Source organism: Zosterops lateralis (genome assembly GCF_965231275.1).
Source record: "Zosterops lateralis genome assembly, chromosome: 2".
Taxonomy (NCBI): Eukaryota; Metazoa; Chordata; class Aves; order Passeriformes; family Zosteropidae; genus Zosterops; species Zosterops lateralis.
The window spans coordinates 82,070,674-82,086,088 of record NC_139763.1 but is presented as its reverse complement, the minus strand read 5'-3'; the positions used below and the strand labels follow the sequence as shown (position 1 = coordinate 82,086,088).

The 15,415-nt window shown below is 38.1% G+C and overlaps 1 protein-coding gene across 3 annotated transcripts in view; it reads right to left on the bottom strand.

The window, feature by feature from the left end:
* Positions 1-13,629: 13,629 nt before the first annotated feature.
* GRM5 (glutamate metabotropic receptor 5) overlaps positions 13,630-15,415 on the bottom strand; it is a gene marked incomplete at both ends in the record, with an annotated part of 228,923 nt that continues 227,137 nt past the window's right edge. For all 3 annotated transcript variants that reach the window (XM_083881469.1, XM_083881467.1, XM_083881468.1), the window contains one exon: positions 13,630-14,455. In XM_083881469.1, coding sequence (XP_083737595.1) covers positions 13,630-14,455 — 826 coding nt within the window. The remainder of the gene's footprint in view (positions 14,456-15,415) is intronic.

Sequence of the window (15,415 nt, the reverse complement as noted above, 5' to 3'; positions counted from 1 at the left end):
TCAGCTTTCTGCATTGTGATGTTTTGGCTGATGCATAGCAGATCATGTACCCAATGATACATGTTCCTGACTACAGCTGGACTTCCTCCTGACTAATACACTGGTTTATTCTCCACCAATTACCTTTAATACAGTTTTCTGGGAGAGTAAGTTCACTAGAATAGTCAAAGATTACATCATGCCAGTCAATCTCTGTGTCAGGAAATGTTCCCATTAATCTTAAATTTACTAGATTAGTTCAAGAAAGAATGTTTGAAAGACTACATTTTACCACTTAGGAACTCTGTATATTGATGTCAGTGGTGAAGTGATCTTGCAGAGAAATGAGCTAAACCCCACTATCTTTTTCATCCTTATGACTGAGGGAACTTTTTGAAGACAAAAGTACTAAAATACTACTAAAACAAGTAAATAGTCCTTTAAAAAACTCTACTACTTTGTCATAAGATACAAGTCCACTTTTTGTATCTACTCATGCAAACATATTTATTACAAAGAATGATTCAGAGATACAGATACAAGCAGCCACTGAAAATACCAAACTCTGTTGTTATAGATAGTATCACAGTGGCTTTGAATATCGGAAATCTTATTGTTATCTGCTAAGTCTGAATCAACAACAAACAAACTGAAATGTTTGAAGAATGAAACCTTGTCACACAAACCATAATTACATCTGACCTATTCTGTGCCTTTTTGTTTGATGTGTGGGTGGAGGAAAAAACCCTGGGTTCTGAGTGCAGGTCACATCCTTTGCCTGTTGGGTGCTGTGCAGTGCGAGATGATTGGCTGTAGAAATACAGCATCAGAGGTATCAGTCTGCTCTGGTAAGAAATTGTCAAGAGAGACAGGAAAACAAAGGGAAGTGAACAAATAGAATATTTTCACTGCTGTCTAGTGTAAAAAAAAAAATCATAAATTTAAAAAGGTCAATTCTAGTGTTTGCATAAATGGCAACTTTAGAAAACACAAAGTGCTGTAAGACTAGCCATGGTTATTTGCTGAAGGCTGCATAAATTGCCATATTGACCAGTTGTGTACCAAAACCCCCAGTGAAAAAAGCATATAAAATATAGGGAAGTATGTGTTTATGAGTGAGCCAGGGGTAGTAGGAACTAATAACATGTCTTTAACCCAGCTAAATACCCTCCCACAACCTGAAAACTGTGATGAAAACACTGTCAACCCTGACGAGAATGAAATTCAATTGTTGTACTGGTGACTGCAGTCCCAGAAACTGCAGTAAAAATTCATTGGAGCTGAGTTTGAATCCTGCATTGGAGCTCTTCCCCTCTTTCCTACAGGACAGACGAGATGAGACATGAAATTTGTTTAATTGAGAAAGATTTTGACAAGAGAGTGATCATTCATTTTTGATCCAGTTGTGTTGAATACTTAGTGTTCTATCCTGATTCTTTTCACATTTAAAATGTAAATAAATCCTGAAACAGAGAGCATGGCTTTATATCCAGTCTATCATAGAAAATTTAAAATTAATGGGAACATTTCCTGACACAGAGATTGACTGGCATGATGTAATCTTTAACTGTTCTAGTGAACTTACTCTCCCAGAAAACTGTATTAAAGGTAATTGGTGGAGAACAAAACAGTGTATTAGTCAGGAGGAAGTCCAGCTCTAGTCAGGAGCTGCATTTTTGTGAACATGCAATCTGCAGAAAATTACCTCCTTCAGTAGTTATTGGCCAGGAACAGTGCCCCTGCTGATGCACATGGGCTGTTACCAGCTCCAACACAGAGAGGGCTGAACAATGAACTCCAGGCTTACTCACTGGTTAAGTAGTTCTATGGCTGAATTCCCATTTGCTTAATTAGAGCTGGGAATTGTTTTTCTGTGGTTTTGCTTAAGTAAAAAAGTAACCAGTACGGGCAGTAATAACACAAAATTACCAAGGATTGATTAAAATAATGCAAGTAAAAGGTTTAATGGGATTTTTAGTGGAATTCAGGTACCCTGATTTTTGTAGATAACTTTTTAGGGGAAATTCAAAGCCAAGAAAACAATGAAAATTATCAAATGTAGAAGCTGGGAAAAAGAATTCTAGTAAACAGAAGATGGACATTATTTGGAAAAATTGTGCTATGGAAACACACTAAGTAAAAACAAATGTGTGAGGTATTACACTGCCAACCATCCTGACACAGCCTCAGACACTGATCTGCTACAGACTCATAAGTCTCATTCATACTCATCACCAGTATTTTCAGTGAAAGTATTCAGGATTGATATTGCTGTAGTCAGAGTCTCTTTTTTACCTCATTTGTTAAAAAATGTCTTCCTTCCTTCCTTCAGCTGGCTTCATGTTTCCTCTCAGCCAGCACTGATGCATTGCTTGTATCTCCCAGTCTACTTGGCAGACAGCTGCTATCAGGGCAGTGTGAGATGACCAAACAATCCCTGTCAGTTACTGGGTTGTGTATTTGTTGTATGATTGGGGTAGTGGAAGGATGATGAAGAAATTAAAAGCTCACTATTCTATGGTCTGTCATCAGGTAACTGGGGTATAATAGAGGTAAAGGTAATTCCTATATTTTCATGTAATCTGTAGCATCAGCACTGGAATTTTCTATGCAATTTTATATGATTTCTTTCATTTCCTTTGGCATTCAGACTGTTCTAACAAAGCTACAGGCAGAGTTTTGCTGTATGGTACAAGAAATGTGCACCTTTTGGTGTGAATTCAAGCTGTGATTCTCCAGTGAGCTCCCTTTCATTTCTGTGGGTATTTGCAGCAGATGTGTGGTCTCTGTAGCTGTGTTAAGCTGTGGATTTTCATTTGTGGTTGGGAACTTTAATTCACTAATGAATGTTGGGTTATAACTGTGCTATTGTGCTTTTCCCTACCCTGAGCAGATGCAGCTTGCTGTTGGAGCAGCAGTACAATCAAGAAGCCTGGCATTCTGTGACCTAATGGACCAAGCCTCCCAGGGCTACTTGCAAGGCAGCTGGGATAAACTGTAAGTGGCACAACCCAGAGCACCCTGTTATATTGCTTTAAGATGAAGCTTGGTAAATCCTGTTTGGGTGAACACTCTGATATTTGGTAGTCACATGGGGGCAGTGCTGGCCAGCCTTGTCTTACCAAAGAACATGGCAGGTCTTTGTTTTTTCAATTCTGCTGCACTCACTTGGTGCCAGATTTTCCTTTACCAAATATCTAACTGTTCAGCATCTTTCTGGTCATCAAATAACAAAGAGTCAGAATAGGAAATGGGACAAAATAATCTATCCAGAAATAATGTAATTTCACACAGTTCATAACTGTGATAGAATTTCAGTATGACGCCAGCATGGAAATCCAGTGACCTCAATAACATCTTTACATTATTTCTTACCTGCTCTTTCCTGCTCTCCCATCCATAAAGTCGGCTTTAAGCCAGTGTGATACTTAGCACTTTTGACTGGTCTACTTTCAGGTGGGGCTCCAGAGTTGCATTGGCCTTTTAATCGCTTTCTAAATTCACAGTTTCATGGTTACTCCTCCAGTAATATCTCACTTCTAATACAGTCTTGAATTTTTTGTTTTGGTGTACTTTCTCTTATTTGTCTTCCTCAATTTATCTCAATATTCTCTATGCTGCTTTTATTCTTTCTACATAGACACAGGACATCTCCTTTTCATATTTTTGCTCACTGGCATTTCTTTCGTAAGCTTGACATTGACACCTAAAATTTGGGGTCCCCATCAGTGTTCATCTTCTACTTGGAAATAAATCTTATCCTCCCAGTCTTAGACTGAGATTTTTAGGCTTCCATATCCTTTTGGCATCTTCCTCTCCAGTTCATCAGTGATGTGTCTACACAGTTAGTTAAATATCAGTCTAAAGTGATTTTTAAGCTGAGATTCAAGTGACATCCTTGGTTCTTACACACACCTTTAAGAGTATTTAAAATGGAAACTCTGGAGCCCCTTAGGAGTGGCTTAGGCAGAAGGTGATCAGTAGAGGAGAACCAGGTTCAAGGAATTACTGTCCTGAGAGCCAAGGACCAGCCCACAGTGTGCATGTAACACACCACACCAATCTTGTGACAAGCACTTGAGCCTACTCTTCACCTCACCAAAGAAACACAAATCAGATGTCTCACTCCTCATATACCTGTGAACACATTTCAAGCATTGGAACAGGCTGCTCAGGATGTGGCGGAATCATCATCACTGGAAATGTTTAAAAAAATACACATGGATGTGGGGCAAGGGGATAAGATTTACTGGAGGATTGGCAATGCTGGGTTAACGTTTCAACTTGATGATACTAGAGGACTTTTCCAAAATAAAAAAAAAAAATATGGGATTTTATGACACGTGTGAATGTTTTAATTTGCTGATCTTTGGGATGAAGTTAAATATAGTAAGTTATGTGGAAGTAAGTTTTGAATCCTTGTTAAACAAAATCATAGTGAGCATGCTGATTGCTTTGTTTTAATCTAAAAAATTGACTAAATTGTAAGACTTGGTTTACAAACAGACAAATAAAAGCAGATGGTGATTTGAAACTACTGCCCTGAAAAAATATAGATGCACCACAAATGTCTCTGTACGTGTAAAGGAAAGCTCATCCATTTCTTTTGCAGTAATAAATGCCTCATGAACTCCACTGTGATTTGGTCTTAATCTTCTACAATAGGAAAACAAATTTATTAAATAGTCTCTGAGCAGACACAAAGTGGGATTGCAGCTCTTAAAATTCCAGCCCTTTTCCCGGTGTTCTGTGAGCAAAAGGAGTACATGAGAAAGAAAGGAGCACCCAGCCCATGTATTAGTTTAACTGAGCAGGACAGTACAGGCAGTAAGGCTTCACTGGTATCAAATAGCAACTGTGGACCAAACATAAAAGAAAGATAAAGCTCCAGACAGACAGAGAAATTGGACTCCAAACTTTTTAAGAAACTGAACTTTTGCTTTTCTCGTTACTAATTGCCCTGATATTTCTGAAGGTGTTTTATGGAATTGTATCCCTCTCTTTTTAATCAATGTAAACAGTGATTTGTGATTTAATCTGGAATGAGTTTTATTAGTTTATTAGTTTCTAAATGTCATCATTCTGTAGTGATAACAGAAACTTAGAAGAAAAAGGGCTGAGAGGTGGTCATGTAGCATGGCATAAATTAACTGTTCTTTCAAATGAAACAAATTTGATCTACTGTTCCAGAGACTGCTTTAAAAATATTCTGCAATGAAACAAGATGTTGCATAGGGTTTTCAAAGTCTTTCTCTTCAAATTTCAATGTAGTTGCAATGTTTCTTTAGGTAAAATATTCTTCAGCTAAAGCAGTATATTTCACTGAATCAGTTGCAGTGGATTTCTACACTGAAATAATTTACTTTGGGATGTAGAGTTTTAGGTAGTTCAAAGATATTATGTGAATTTACCTTGTTGTTTTAGCTGGAGTTGGGCACTTTACCTACCATTGTGTTATGTATTATTCCCCTTAATTTGTCAACAGCAAATAAAATGATTCAGCAGTATCTCAAGAGATGTGCTTAGAAAATAATGTGTATAATAGTTTTTTATCTGAGTGCTGCAGTTCATACTCTGCATTTCACTGCATGCAGTGTAATTCTTCAAAATTGATGCCAGTCTATGTAAGAATATTAAGACTATTGCAAACCCCAGATTTTGGAATGGGAGGGAGATTTCCAAACTAGAAAGTTGGCTTTGTTCTATGGGGTTTATTTGTTGTTTGGTTGGTTTTTTGTTTTGTTTTGATTTTTTTGGAGGGGTCTTTTGTTTGCTTTTTTGGTATGGCTTGGAATAGTGACTTTGTTGGAGGGAGAGGGGTTGCTTGTTTTTTTAGCATTTAGCAGGAAAGGTATAACAAAATCTATTGGCTGGAAACAGTATGTAGCCAGACCTGAGAAAAGACATTTATTCCTAGTGGTCACAAAGACAGAACCCTAGAAACCAAATTGTTAAAGGATATAAAAAGTTTTCTCTGATTTTTTTTTTTTTTTTTTTTTTTTTTTTTGCAGTTCAAGATTAGATGTGAATCTACAATTGTAGAAGTAAAGTAGTTTCTTACAACTTCTATACAAATAATATTTTGATGTATGTTCTGGTTTGGGTTGAATTAGGGGAAAACCTTCAAGGAATCCCCTAATAACAAAACCTCTACCACCCCTCCCCCCAACCCTGGGTTTGGGAAGGAGTCTCTTGAACACAAAGTGGAAAAAACCGGTTTATTAACAAATGAATAAACACCCCCCGACACAAGGGAAAAAAAAAGAACAGAAAAAGCTCAGGTTACTGTGAGGGGAGGGGCGCGCAGCTTCTCTTACAAGCCCCGGCGATCTTCCTCGGACTCCTCCAGCCAGATCAGCTCCGGGTGCCGGTCCTAAATCTTAAAGGGGGGGGGGGGGGGAAAGGAGAAGAGGAAAAGGGGAAAAAAACAAACAGAGCACAGAGGCGGCAGAAAGAAAGGAAGAAAAAACAAAAGAACGAAAGGGCAAGAAACTAGCAGAAAATTGCAAGACAGCGAGCGCCTAGAAGCAGAAGCCAAAGCAAAGCAAAGCGGAGCCAGCCCAGCAGGCCAGTGCCCGCCCCCCCAAAGGGGACGGAACACCTTCTTAGACATAACAAGGGTGTCCACGATATGGGATTATGGGATAGAGAGCACTGTCAACCCAGGACAATGTACGATTCCAAGTTGAACAATTTTGTCTTCTGTTGCTCAAGTCTAGATTATTTTACTGTTTTCTCTCAAATCTGTATAAACCTCATCAATGAGCTTGTGTGTGCTTCAAAAGACAAAGATCAAACTATACTAGAATGCTATGTAACTGTGATACCATTAATGCTAAATTAATCCTTTAAAGCAACAGAGAGGGAGGAGTAAAAGAGAGAAAAATATTATCAAGGGTTTGTGTGTATAGGCATACCTGGTTTGTAGAAAAAGCACTGAAAACATAGCTGTAAGTTTTTTGGAGAAAAAAAAATCCAGTTTTCAGTCATATCACAGATTCTTTTTAATACTGTTCAAAAAGTACCTGACTCTACATAAACACCAATTATAACATGATGTAGACAATTGAGAAACAAGCAAGTGTATTCTTCAATGCTAAAATAAATTACATTTGTACAGGTAGAAAGCAAACCAAAGCTGATAAAAATGTTAAATTTTATGAAAAATCATTTTCAGTTCACATCAAAATAATAACTTTACATTCTCTATGTTTTAATATTATAAGCAGCAACAACATAAAAAATAACAAACGGTCACAGAATGTTTGAAACCAGTTCTTCATAAGTTATTAGCAAATTAAAAAAAAATAATTACAAGCACTTGTAGCCCACATAAATCTTTTGGAATTGGCACCATCTCTCTAAAACATCTATATTCTATATAGATTTCTAATTACAAATACCACCAGCAGCTGCCATATAATCCTATTAGTACATGTAATATACATAGTATATTTGTTCCCATTTGGCAGATTGGAGTGACTTAATGTTTATTGTTTGTTAGTACTGTTCATTGCTCAGGTGAGACAAAACCAGCCACATACATCAATTCATCACCCAGATGAATTTTCAACTTACCTTTATGGTTCACTGGCCTGTATCTCTTTTCCTTTTCACAGTATAAAATTGTAAATGGCAATTGCAGAGATTTGTACTGAGGACATAATAATAAACAAAAAAAAAAAAAGTGATTTCAGGTAATTCTACTTCAGTCTATACTAAATGAAGTGCACACTGAAATGGGTAGCAGATTAATGATGCTCTTATTCATGTAGAGTATTGACTTTATTTTTGGAGATTCATTAAACTGTCAGAAAACTGTGACCACTTGGATATTTTTTGACATGTTCACTCACATCCCTTAACACATTTAGTTAGAGGATGAGTTTCCCATTGGGTTACCAGATAGAGTAGGACTGATAAAGATGAATGGTAGGAAGCACCTATGCACCAAGCCTAGCTTCAGGAATGAACCTAATAAAATCCATCCACTGTTTGATTCAAAAGAGAGTGGGAAGAATATCCTGTCATTCTCATTCTCTGCAGAACAAATAGTCAAAATCTAGACTTCAGTGTCCACTATCCAACTTTGATTATCTTCATATGGATATTAATCTAGAATTATTTCATTGATTCCAATAGATTAAGGGCCAGTGCCAACAAAGGACTTCAGCACCCTCAAAATTATTCAGTTTAATATGTAGGTTTTCTTGCTCTACTGTAGAGGTCAGGACCTTTTGTTAAATATCTAACATGTCTGTGGAGTTTGTGAGAAGAGTTAGTGCCCAAGAAAGCAACACAACAAGGAAAGAGATGTCTAGGAATACTCTGTTTGAGCCAGTATAGAAATACAATGTGCAGAAAATGATAATTTTCCACTGGGATCAATTTTTGGAGACAACTATGCATTTTGTTTCAAAAATGGTCCAGGTCACCTTTGTAAAAGGTGGCTGTAGGAAAATGAAATGGGTTCCTTTTTCTACTATCTCAGAGAAGTAGGAACCTCAAATTTAATTCCTGCAGCTATCCAAGGAGACTCAATCTCCCCTTTCCATGATGAGGTCTGGGAACTTCAGATGGAAGACAAGATTTCTTCAGATAAAGTTATCTAAGGGCACATCCTTCTCTCCTGTCACATAAACACTTTTCAGGGAAGAGTTTAACTTTTTTTTAGCCATTATGCAGAATGGACAAAAGGTTACATCCACTTCTTTGGAGTTAAAATACCTTGTCTCTGCTACAGAGATTTTTAAGTATTTTATATTAAATGGTTATATATGATCTCTAATTTTATTCAGTGTATGTTTTATCAGGTTGCACTGTTCCTTTTCCACTGCAATGCTCTTGAATTTGCTCCTGTCCCATCCTCATTACCTTAGGGAAATGAACAGAGGGTATCCCAACACTGAGTCATTAGAACACTTTCCAGCCAGGAATCTGTGCTGTGCATTCTGTGTACTCTCTTGTGGGATATCCCGGGATTTAACCTAGGAACCAGTGTTTTCTGCATCCCTGATAGGTTTTAACATGAGTTAGGTACAAAGATTCTTAGATGTGTGATGATCAGGTTTGTTTTGAGCACACACAGACATAGTATGCTAGATGCTGCAGTAAGATGGCATTTGAATAGTTGTTTTAATATTCGGTGTAAAAATACAGGTATTAAATTCTACTGAAATCCTAACTTTAGGCTCCAAAGTCTTTTTTTAGGGGTTAGCCCTGACACCAGTCTTCAATACAATAAAAAATTTGTGGTCACATTATTAGTTCTGAGCATAGTGCTCTGATTTCCCTAAGGAACCAACTCTGTTTTATGCTGTCTTTTGCTGTCATCTTTTATCCTCTCACCTCATAACTGATGTATTAAGCAGAATAATAGGTTGCATACTCTCCTCCACAGAACTTACACCCACAATTGTGGGTCTTTCAATTTGGTCTTGCACAATGAAGAAAACATTAGCAGGGGAACTCCTTTATCATCCAGAGTGAGAGTCATGGATTTGCCTTCCTGTTTACTCTCTTTTGACATCTTATTCTCTGTTTTTAACAAAAGTTTTCCTTTTACAAACACAGCAACTGAATAAACATCCAAGCAAACTAACATAACTTTTTTTTCTTTTAGAACTTATAACAGGTTTTTTACTTAGTATTTAGTTTTTATCTCACTTTTGTAGATGAAAATAAATGGAAGAAGCCAGAACCTTGTGATCAACCAGGCTTCCATGAAACATCAACAAGTGATTTGTGGACTATGGTCTAAAAATCTCTGGTCTAAGGTATCTGCATGAGTCTAGGCACCAAATGTTCAGATAGAAGTACAGGGAAGCACATCTTCAAAGTCATGCAATCATCCTTCAGAGACAATTTAAAATACAGTTCTTTAGTATTGCAAAGACTTCTTCCCAACTGGCCTGCCAGAGTGACTCACTTTATTTCAAAAGCACAGATCCAGAGGTGATTGCACCATCACTCTTTAGCGTTGGCCTCGAGCACAAAAGAAATAAGAGATTTTTATGAGGTCCCTGTGGTCAAGAATGACAGTAGTTTCAAATCCTTTAATTTCCTTTGTGGCAGCAGCACTAAATTGGAAGGCAAATTTCAAGCCATTCAGTTGATACTTGCACATTCTTTAGTTAGATTGAAAAGTGTTTGTAACTTTTATATTTATGTCTGAAAACTCTTGCCATTCTATATTAATGTCCTAAACAGATACTTGCATACAAACAGCATAATGAAGTCATGATGTCTGTCATTCATATTTTTTCTTCTCTTATGTCAAACCCACCAGCTTCTCCCAAGGAACTTTCCAGCCTTGCAAATCTCCCACTGGGATCATTTGGATTATTACTACAGGCATTACACCATTTTTGCCTTCTTCTCCACAAAGCCTTTCCTCCCTTTGTTGAAATTTAAACATATAATAAAAAAAAATTATGTTAATGCACTCCATTCTGCACAATTAAAGTGGATTCTGCCTTCTTTAAATGTGTCTAAGGTTCCCCATCTTTCATTAAAATAGACTGACTCCAAGAGGGTACTATCTCAGCAGGGTTCATCCATGGTTTCTTGTGCAAATGAAATTTCTGCTGTGGCTGATAGATACTCAAAGGACACATGACTCTACTGAAAGTAAGAGTGAACAAAACTGTTTAAAATTTAAGTTGCACAACATTAGGGCTTTAGGTTCTTAAAATATGCATTCAGGGCACATTATGCACCCTCATACCCATATCATCATGACAATATTCATGAACATTGTCAGGAAGCTCTGAGCAATAGCTATGGCCAGGATGGTGCAGTTTGAGAGCAGAAGAGGTATATTTATACTGAGCTTGACAGTTTCTATTTTTCACTCCTTTTTACTAGTTTTGTATTTAAGGAAAAGTTTTTGTTTGTCTGTATAATCCTTATTTCCACTGCTGATTATGTCACAGTGCAGTGAAACTCACAGATTTCAGCAGGAATACAATTATATTAATTGTCCACCATCATAAGAAAAGACTACAGGGGACCTAAAATTCTAGGGAAAGATCAAGGTGGAGGATGTTTTTGTAAGAACATTGGTCAATAGTTTGAAGTATAAGAGAACATGTAGTAATAGAATCCCTTTGAAATTCCCATTAGTTATCTCAGTACACTGTGTTTATATTAAAACAATATTGCACTGATGGGAGACAAATATTATCATATAAGTCTTCCACAAACAACATTTAAGTGGTCTAAACTCCCCTAGTAAGAATGTTTTTATCACAGACTGATTGGGCATGCTTTTCTCTTAAATGTGGGTTGTAACCTGTGATAGAAGATGCTTTCTCCTGAAGACATGGACAGCTAGGGAATGATGAGAAAGGCTAGTACTGTGAAATAAGAGGGAAAAACTGAGCTCTAGTCTGGGAACTGTGCAGCTGCACAGAGCTGGGTCTGTGCTGATCACTCGTGTGATGAGGCAAGAACTGTGTATGGGCAACAAGGTCCTTCAGTCATGCCTTAGTGTAGGGATCTGCCTTCTGGAGTAGAGCTGTTTTGTGACCTGCCTTCATGCTATAGGCAAAGCTGATAAATGACTGTACCTGACAAGACAAGCATGCCCAGACTGCAACTGGCTAACATTGCCTGGCTCTAGAGTCACTAAAGCATCTCTGTGAGGTGCTGGTCTGGATTCAGTCATCAATTACTTTTCATTTTTAAATGTTGTTGAGCAGCAAGTTGGGGTGCAACACATAATAGTGAAACAAGCATCCCAAAGGAATAGAAAATGCTCATTGCTAAAATATTTGAATGTGCTTTCATCTTTTACTTGTTTGATCAAATATTTATTTTGAACATGGGGGAGAAAAAGGAGGTATGAATTTTGATTACAAAATACTTGTTATCTTTGAAGAAACAAGATCTAAAGATTTTGAAAATAAAATATAGCAGCCTTATTTCAAGGCTCCCTTCCTTGAGGCTGTCTTCTATGTAAGGCTACATCAACTCAACTTTGAATTGAAGTACATTACTCATCACTTCATGCTATCCTTCAATAAAATAAAACAAACCCATAAAAGTTTGGCACCTGAGGACAGCTATGTCATGAAGAAGAGAGCCAATACAGTGTGCGTTTAGGGTCCAACTTACAAGTTCTATGTAACTACACCTATCAAAAATTATTTAGCTACTATTCAAACTTTAAAACTCTTCCCTGCCTGTATTAAAAAAGTGCTGTGACAGTATGAAGTGCACTAAATTGTACTACCTTGATATAGGAAAAAAAAAATTTGAGGAATCCCCTTGTTTCTTCTGTGAGTTGCTAAGAAACAAAGATGCTGTTGGTTCATATCTGATTAGGTCTTCTTTGTTTTAACCTTTACTCTGTATTGCTTTGAATGTATTTTTTTGTCACTGTTCATAGCTGCAAGGCATCAGCAGCGAAACAAAGTTTAAAATTGTTGCTTATTAAAGAGTAGCTTAATCACCTCTAAGCAGACTTTGACACAGGTTTTTTTTCCCCCTATATATATATATATATATATATATAAATTATGATTATGACAGCCTTTCCCACTGACAGTTAGCATTCGTCATAATCCAGATTGGTCTCCTAGAATTCTGTCATTCAGAGGATGGAGAAAATCCTTAGGGTGTTAACCTGTTTGTTACAAGCAAAGATGGGAATCTGAGTAAGTATTTTAATTGGTAACATTATCATGAGGATGTCCATAAAAATGCATTAATTTCAGTAGGGAGTGCAGCTATAATATAGCTTGGTAGTGCTGCTAGAAAGAGAATATTCATGTCAACAACTTGCCCTGATAAGGGAATTACAAAACAGTACTCCAGAAAATATTTTTTGCTACTTCATTATTAGTTGGCAACATGGTGAAATAGTCAGGAAATCTTCCTTGGGATTTGTCGTTGTGAGGGTGAATCCAATGTTAACAAATTGAACTTTTGATACCGATAGAAGAGAATTTCATAAACAAATGTGTAGGTTGAGAGGTCACTTGTAAAGCCCTCCATATTGCAGTCACTCACTGCAAAGCCTCAGCTTAGTGCTCTCCACGTGTAACGTATCACAGACACAATATTCTTCAGCAAAAAGTTTCGTAGTTTTTGAACATACATTACTGCTTTTTGAGATCTTCATAGAAAAAAAAAGAAAGAAAGCTTGACAGGTTGGTCCCAGATTTGAGTCTGTTAGAAAATGTACATTCAACGTTTGGTCTTCTATTCTTGATAAAAGATCAAGGTTCACTTCTGGGTTAGGGATCAGAGTAAACAAACAAACCATTGTACAGTTGTTTACAATCTATTTCCCCCCGTCCCCTATATTGTACACACAGTTCATTGTAATACTAAAGCAAAGCACTTGGTATGTAACTGGATTAACAGACTCCTTATAAGCCCTCAAAAATAGATTCAGTGTTTCTGAAAAGCCCATGTTTTTTTAAGGCCACGATAATCTGCCAAGAGTCATTTTGTCTTTAAATCAGCATAATTAATCTGATGTTTCCACCTCTCAAATGATTCCTCTTCTTCCCTTACATTTCTTCACAAGATGACCCAATGCCTCTCACTCTGTCTGCGTAAACACTGGAGATCTTGAAGACTTGGCTGTCCCCTCACTACTTGCTTGTAGTTGTTGAGATCCAACGTCGTCTTGAACTACATTCACAGCGAAGAAGAACTTTGAGTATAATCTCTGATGAGGAGTGTGTCGTATTTGGGGGAGGACGGGATACAGAGAGCTGATTCAGAAGCTGGAGAGCTGGGAGATGCACTTCCAGAATCGACAGAGTCTCTAAAAGGAGAAGGAGGAGTTAAAGCCACCAACTCCTCCAGGTCTTGCTTGGCTGTTGGGGTCTCTGAAGTGCCTTCTTTGATGCTGTCATTTGAAGGTTTCCTAGCAGGCTGCGAAGCGCCATTGACTTCAATGGCAGGAAGCGGTTGGATCTCTGCAAGCGTGGTCATTGTTGTAGGGAGCTGGATTTCCCGTGGAATCAGGTATGAAGAGCAGAGAGGAGAAGCGCCCATTGTCCCTGGAGTCCCTGGTGTTGAAAGCATCATAGAGTTCAGCTCACTGATATTGGCTGTGAAGCGAGTAACAACACTACTGATCTGCTCCATGATGGAGCCTTGAGAGGAGCTACTCCGCTGAGGAGGTTCTGACTGGAAGGTAGGGGCTTCATCTTCTGTTCGGCTGACAGAGGCAGTTCTGTGGCTCAAAGTGCTGATTGGTGAGGGAGTCTGTGGTCGGTACTGAGCTGGGTATTGCTCTTCGGCTTCTGAAACGTCATAAAGTGTTTTGGCACTAGCCTCGGGAAAAGTAGCACTGCTACTGTGTCGGCTGCTATCTGTGCTTTTAGAAAAAGGCTTGATCACTGCAGTTTGGTTGGGGTTCTCTTTTTTGTTGATGTGGACTGACAACCTCTGCCAAAGGTGTGCTCCTCGGCTGCTTTTCTCGTTCTGGGCCCAGGAAACGGATTTCCCGTTAGAGCTGTAAGCACAAATGAGATAAGATGGTAACTCGAGACAAAGTTAAAAAAAAAAAAAAAATTCTGTACCTATATCAAGGGTATATGGTATTTCAGAGTTTATATTCACCATAAAGCTGACCGTAATTTCATCTATATCTATTTCTTGCAATATATCTATATCTATCATGTGTACACCTGTATGTTCTAGGAAAACAAGCAGAGTGTCAGCTCATTTCACAGGCCAGTTGTGCACCCAGCTGTCACCTATCCTGTGCTAGTTCATGACCACTGCTGACCTCTTTGTTGAGGCCCTTGCAACACTGGCAGTGTCCATCCTAGGGGAGAGAGAGCAGCTTGATGGCTTCCCTTCTGTTAGACTGGTGTCAGTAAGGGGGCCTGTGGGACTGAGGGATGCATAAGGGAGGAAGGAAGAATTAAATGCTTGAAGTGAGTGAGAGACTTGGACAGACTAGAGTGCAGGGGCAGGTGTGTGGACTGGTCTGGGAGCTTTCAGTGGTAAGGAGCTTGGATTCCTGGTATGGAGCAGGGATTTGTAGACTGGGAGATGAAGAAGCACAATCTGTAAAGGCTGGGGATGTTTATGTCCCACTATTTGGAAATATTGGAGCAATACACAGAAAGGGGCTACACTGGTTGTAGGTAATGAGCAACTTCTTCATCAAGGTACTTGACTAGCTACCTGCCACTAAATTAGAGAAATAATTATTTTTTTTTCAAATTGCAGGTCAGCTCAGAGAATGAAACTATGTTCCTAGTAGGAAAGAAATACCAGGCAAGCTATACAAGCAGCTCTTCATGGTAACCCGAGTTTGGAGACATCAATAACCATTTTGCTTCACTTTTCTGCAAAATGAGTCCTCTTAGGGTAAATTCTCTTTAGATCCTGTCATACTCTTTATCAGAGTTACTTATTTGTCTCCTTTTGATACCTAACAAAAGCTAGCTGTGGCACTTATAAA